General features: G+C 34.6%; 1 protein-coding gene across 1 annotated transcript; it reads right to left on the bottom strand.

Annotated features, from left to right (window-relative positions):
- Window positions 1–5,276: 5,276 nt before the first annotated feature.
- Window positions 5,277–6,326, bottom strand: LOC102427109 (olfactory receptor 4K1). The gene has a single exon (XM_006087464.1). The coding sequence runs from the start codon at window positions 6,271–6,273 to the stop codon at window positions 5,341–5,343; it is 933 nt and encodes a 310-aa protein (XP_006087526.1). The 5' UTR covers window positions 6,274–6,326; the 3' UTR covers window positions 5,277–5,340.
- Window positions 6,327–6,946: the final 620 nt, after the last annotated feature.

Below are 6,946 nucleotides of genomic sequence, written 5' to 3'. Positions count from 1 at the left end.
ATAATTATTTCTTAAATAATATAAACAAATGAATTATTTATTTAAAACTGGAATATATAGGTTGCAATAGCAGAAATATAAACTACCTGTTAATATTAGCTTCCCATTTCAGTTGACATTTCCTTGTTTCATTTCTCCCTCCTATTTTACTGTGGCTTTTTTGAAGCATGTAGGTACAAAAAAGTCTCACACAAGTTTTCTGTACTAAAATATGTTAATTTTAATGGTCAGAGTTCAGCCAAAGTTCCTAAAATAAAGCCAAATATTTGAAATATGAAGATTTAGAGATATCCTATTCCTCTTGCCTTCTTTTAAGACAAAACAATTTAAATCAGTCCATATACCAGAACCTGGTGGCAAAATAGGATTTAACTTTCTTTAATTAAATTTTATGCCAGATTTGCATAAAAGTGAATAAAAATAGACCCCCCCAAGTTAGATTCCTTCTTGTACAGTTGTTTAATGAAGATATTTAACCATCGTGAGCCTATACAGTGGAAAAGGAAAAGTGCAGAAAATGGCCTTGATCATCATCTTCACCCTCAAAACAGGCCGTTTGAATGTTCTTCTTTATATGGGTTTTTAGGATACGGTATGTACTGAGTAAACTCATTCTCTCCTATCTAAAACCAGTCCTATTACCCAAGGTCTAGATTCCTTCCATTTATTCTGTTAAGTACCTTGCTTTCTTAGGGTACCTTCTTCCAACCACAAACTTATCTCTTCCCATTTATGCTCACAATTCTTGCAGAGATACTCTCATAGCTGTCCCTGCTCCATTTTCCCTGCCCACTTCTCTTACTGCTTTGTTTTTCTACATTTGCTCCATTTTGTACTCTTTGTGTATACTGTGACCCTGTGGGAGGACCACGAAGAACTATATTATCTGGGTTCTTTTTTTTTCTGGCATCTATTGAGATTAGAGAGAAGAAAAAGAGAGAGGTCTGGGTATTTCTTTACTTCTCGTCCTTGCCACATGCCTAAAATTCTGGCATAATTACTGACTTGGCTACTCAATATCTTGTAGTCCCTTTGTGGCTCCAGCTCTGACCTATTATCATTCCCTTCTCTTGTCCTTTCAGGCTAAGGACGATAAGGTTCCTGATGCTGCTGTTGGTTCCGGAATGCCTCATTTAATTCTGCCAAGACTGAATTAATTAATTAATTAATTAATTAATTTGTTTGTTTGTTTGTTTGTTTATTGTTTACAGTATTCAGATTTTCTCTCCCCGGGCTCCTCTCTACCCAGCCCCTGCCCTCCCTCCCTCCAGGGCTTAACCCCACTATTGTCCATGTCCATGGGCTATGCATATATGTGTATAAATTCTTTGGTTAATCTCTTCCTATCTCCTCACATCCTCCCTCCCCTCTGATATCTGTCAGTCTGTTCCATGAATCCAGCCTCTGGACCTATTTTGTTTGTTAGTTTATTTTGTTTATTAGATTCCACATATAAGTGAGATCATGTGATATCTGTCTTTCTCTGACTGGCTTATTTTGCTTAGATTAAAACTATAATGAAGTATCACCTCACACCTGCCAGGATAAGTCAACAATAAGTGCTGGCAAGAAAAGGAAACCCTAGTACACTGCTGGTGGGAATGCAGACTGGTGCTGCCATTATGGAAAACAGTATAGAGTTTCCCTCAAAACTTAAAATGAACTGCCACTTGACCCAATGATCCCAATTTCAGGAATATATCCTAAGAATCCTGAAACACCAACCAGAAAGGATATATGCACCCCTATGTGTATAGCAGTGTTATTTACAATAGCTAAGATCTGGAAACAGCCCAAGGGCCCATCAGCAGATGAGTGGATAAAAATGCTGTGGTGCATTTACACAATGGAACTCTATGTGGCTGTAAAAAAGAAGGATCTCTTACCCTTTGTGACAACATGAATGGACCTGGAGATTATTCTTCCAAGATTTTATAAATAGTTGCTTCTTATGCTCAAAAGTTCTGCTGAATGTACTTTCAGTTTCCTCCTGTGACTGTAATTAATATACTTCTTGACCTATTCTAATCTGATCTTGGACCTCTTCATTCTATTAAAACGACTCTTATTTGTCTCTTGTTTTAGCAATCTGCTAAAGCATGCAAAAAAAGTGGTCTGCTGAGATAGTTCACTAAAAATAAAAAGGCCTCTGATCTCAAGAGGAATTATATTATTCGCTTGTGAGAAGAAAGTGCTAAAGATAGTTATGAATTTAAATAGCAGGTTTTCTCTCTCATATATATCCAATTACCTACTAAGCATCTCCACTTCAAAGCCATTATGTACATTACTGAATTCATCATCTTCTCCATATGCGACACATAATGACTGTGTTGAAAATGAATGAATAAACTGCTCTTGAGTCTGTATCTTCTTGCTAGTTCCCCAAACAAGAAATCTGAGAGGCAATTTTTATTTGTCAAAGAATTAATTCTATCAAGCTTATAGTCCTCAGGAGTCCCTCCCCAACAATGACCCAAAAGAGTCAATGATTTGACTCATGTACATAAAACCAGTGGGGAATGTGCTGGGCTGCATATCTGGCGCTTTGGCCAGACGGGTCATGCTGTGCTGTCTGTTCCTAAAACACATAGATAGGAAGGTACTGACATCAGGCCAGGCCTTGAGATATGGTCTCATGGCCCCTTCCCAGCACGCAGGCTTTCTTTTTCAGAAGGCCCCAAGTCTCATTCCAAATTTGGGAGACAAAGGACTGGAAAAAGTATAAATAAAGAGAGTTTCCTCCATATTAGAGGCCCAGAATTTGAAAGACACATTTTTCTCTGGGCCTCCAAAAAATTTAATAATAAAATGTAACTCCTGTAGTTGTCACTGCAGTTCAGCCTCTGCTTCGGCAGGGTGCTGTAACTGTAGTCGCTGGCCAGCTTAATAAAGGCTCTTAAATTTAAATTCTGAGTCAATGGTCTATCTCGCTGAGTGAACCCATAACAAAAATGTTGATGATATTGAAAAATTTCCTTCATATATTTGTACCATTTTAGAGATTTAATAACAATGTTTGAGGTTTCCTGTTTTATCAAAGCCTTATCAGCACAATAAACTATCAGACTTTTGGATCTTTTTCAATCATACAAGAGAACAAGGGAATCTCTGCATTTATACTTACATTCTCTTATATGTTAGCTTTAGCATTTATTCATATATTGATGAGTAACTTGCATTACATTAATAATAAACTACCTATTCATATACTTTGCAAATTTTTTATTGGCTTTTTTGGTAATTTACTTATTGTTTTGTAAGTGCTCTTGACAAATTAAAGATGTTACCTCTAAGAACAATACTGCTTTTCACCTATTTTTCCTTTTGACTTTATTTGTGATAGGCTTTAAAACAAACAAACAAAAAAAAACAAAAAAAAATACAAACCTCTGTGGAAAATTATATGATGGTGGAAGGAGATTTGATTTAGGTGGTAAACACACAATGCAATATAGAGATGATATATTACAGAATTGTACACTTCATACCTACATAATTTTATTAATAACTCTCACCCCAATAAACTTAATTTAAAAATAAAAATGCATGACAGAAAAAAGAAAATAAAATTATATAGTTAGATATATCAACTTCTTTTACTTTATGATTTTTGGATTTTTGCCAAACTTAATGTGATAGGTTATGGCTATGTCTGATCAGTAAAAACCCAAATAGAACAGTGGGAAATTAAGAATCAGAAAATTGAAGAATATCTCTGGCATGACAAATAATTGACCAAATTAAACAGCCCCTCATAAATTCTAATTTCCCTCCTCTTTCTTCTGCTGTTTTCCTCTCTCTTCCCTTCATTTTCCCCTTATTCCTCTGCCCCTCCTCTCCTTCATTATGGAATTTTGAGAATCAGAGAAGTGAAATGACTCAATTTTGCAAGGGTACTACAACCTCTCCATTTTTACCGGCAGGCAGAGTTAAAGGGGAATAAAAATACTAACAACAATACCAGGGCTGCTTTAATTTTTATTGTATAATTAAAATGTTTTTGGCACTGCATAAAAATATATAAAAGGTATTTAAATTTAAAAGATCATTATCATGTTTGACATTGTACAAATGAAGTTGACCTAAAAACTAAGTCCTAAGAAAGCTTAACTAAATAGTATCATGGTTCAAACAGACTGTATGTCATTATCTAAAACTCAGCTTGTACTAAGGCTTAGCATGCAGAGTTAATACCTATGCACATAGCACTAACATGTATCTTATAGTATATTTAAAAACTGAATCGAGAGTACTGAATGCAGGCTTTCTGTTTTCTGTTGAGCTAGTCTCTTTTTCATTGTTAGAATACATTTAGCCCCTCTTTTACAAGGACTTTTTCATAATATAAATCCAGAAAGAAGTACATAGTAAAACTTTTGACCAGCAAATAAAACAATTAATAGATTTAAAAATTCTTATTATTAGAAGTATCTCTTTCTGTTTTCCAAGAAATATGAAAATAGATTTCAGATTTGATCTTTAGTTTCAAATAAATTTTTGTCACTTTGTGCATTTGTATGTTTTAGAAACATATAAAATTAATGTTTTCTCTGAATTTAATTATTCAACATCTGCCATATTTGCAATCAATTTCAAAGATATTTGCAATTTTCTATGGATAACAGAATTTATTGTAACAAATTATTCTACTTTAAAATAAGTAGACTTAAAATATATATGCCACTGATAGCAACAAATACCTAGAAAAAGTTTTATAATGAGTACAGATGAATATCAATCTAAAAGAAAACAAAAAAATTTTTTATTTGAACAGAGTAGTAGTAAGGAAAATTATATATAACCAAATGTATAGCAACCAAATTAGAAATAACCAAATATTCAATACAAAGGCAAAGATGAGCTAGTAAATGTATATCAATGAGGTAAAGTCCATGTTGTAAAATACAATATTTCTTCTACTATGTCAATATATTTTAAAATGTTATCAATAAGTTGAATGAAGATATCAGAAACTCGATTTGCTTAAACAGTGTGATTGCAAGGTATAAAATATCACTGCAATTGAAGATAATCACAGGTTAGTAACATAAGTAGCATTTTATGTAGATTAGACTCTAAATTTTTATAAAATATCTAAAGGAATTATTAAATATTTTAAGAGAATTTGTACATTAGAAATATAAAAAAAATGCTTTAAATTCTCTTTAAATACTATGAAACCAAAAACTGATTTTATGCAATTTCATTGCACTTAGGACAAAAATCCATTTCTATATCTCAATAACCCATGTCATTAGCAACAGTAATTGGCATGATGCTGTGATCCAGTGGAGGCTCTTTATTCTCATTCAGGATTACATGCCTTCATAGTGATCTCTAGTTTTTCCAGTTCACATGACGATTTCTCAACCTTCGCACGGCTGATTTAACATCTTCATTCCTCAGAGAGTAGATGATGGGGTTCAACATGGGCGTACAAACAGTGTAGAACACCGAAAGGAACTTATCCACAGACAGTCTGCTAAAAGGCCATATATAGAAATAGATGCAAGGCCCGAAGAAAAGAATCACCACTATGATGTGAGCTGTTAATGTAGAAAGTGCCTTGGATGACCCACTGGAGGACCGGCGCCAGACAGTGATCAAAATGATGACGTAGGAAATAATTAAAGCCAGGAAACAGCCCAATGATATCAGGCCACTGTTAGTTAGTGTCATAATTTCCATCTCATAAGTATCCATGCAAGCCAGCTCTATCACTAGGGGAAGGTCACAAAAGAAGCTGTCTACCTCATTTGGGCCACAGAATGGCAGATCCACGGTAAAAGCCAAGTGGCTCACAGAATGAAGAATACCCACAGCCCAGGAAATAAACACAAAGATGATACATAGTCTCCGATTCATAATTGTGCTGTAGTGTAGGGGCTTACAGATGGCTATAAATCTGTCATATGCCATAGCTACGAGCAACATCATCTCACTCCCAACAAAACTATGAAGAAGAAATATCTGGGCCATGCAACCCTCGAAGGAGATAGTCTTGTTCTCAACAAAAAAGTCCACAAGCATCTTGGGGGTTGCAAAGTTAGATTGGCAGATATCAATGAAAGAAAGGTTACTGAGCAGGAAGTACATAGGAGAATTCAAATGGGAGTCGGAGGAAATGATGACAATAATCATGAGGTTGCCCAGCACTGATGTCACATACACCATAGAGAAGATGGCAAACAAGAAAAGCTGAAGATCCCAAGAATTCGAGAGTCCCAGGAGCACAAACTCAGACACCACTGAGTCATTGATGTGAGCCATGTGTCCAATCTACAGTTACCTAAATTTAAAAAACATCAGGGAAATATTACACAATGATTACGACTATATCTGGGAAAGATACAAAAGAAACATAACCAGCTTTCAATTAAAAGTCAATTTAATTTAATGTAGTAATATAAAATTTGACTAATATTTAACATCCAACTGCTGTGAAAAGAGGGATAGTGTGAAAAAAAGGATTAGATATGGATCCTATCATAACTAGGAACATAAGATACACACGTTAAAAATAAAAATATAAAATTGGAAATGAGCAAATGTAAGTGGTACATTAATACCATAAATATTATCAAGATGAAAGAAATTATGCCAAAGTGATTAAGGTGTCATGGAGTAGGTATTATTTTAAGTTAAAACTTTTTAAAAGTATGGAATTTGCCAGCCAAAACTGAAGGAAAGGCTATTTCTGGTGGGGGAATAATGAGAATAAAGATACAAAGGTAAAAATGTGGAAGATATACTCAGGGAACTATAGTTGAGTGGCCTGTCTGGAGAAGAGGTCATGCTGAGGAGCAATGACAGTGAAGTTGGGAATGGTAGATCAGGAGCAAATTGTGGATGCAATTAGGCTTGAATGCAAGGCTAAGTGGACTAGATTAATGTTTTTGAAATTAAGAATCATAAAGTGCTTGATAGTTTTAAGAACTTAATA

Source organism: Myotis lucifugus, unplaced genomic scaffold (assembly GCF_000147115.1).
Source record: "Myotis lucifugus unplaced genomic scaffold, Myoluc2.0 scaffold_38, whole genome shotgun sequence".
NCBI lineage: Eukaryota > Metazoa > Chordata > Mammalia > Chiroptera > Vespertilionidae > Myotis > Myotis lucifugus.
The sequence above is the reverse complement of the archived record's forward strand: the minus strand, read 5'-3'. Positions and strand labels throughout refer to the sequence as shown.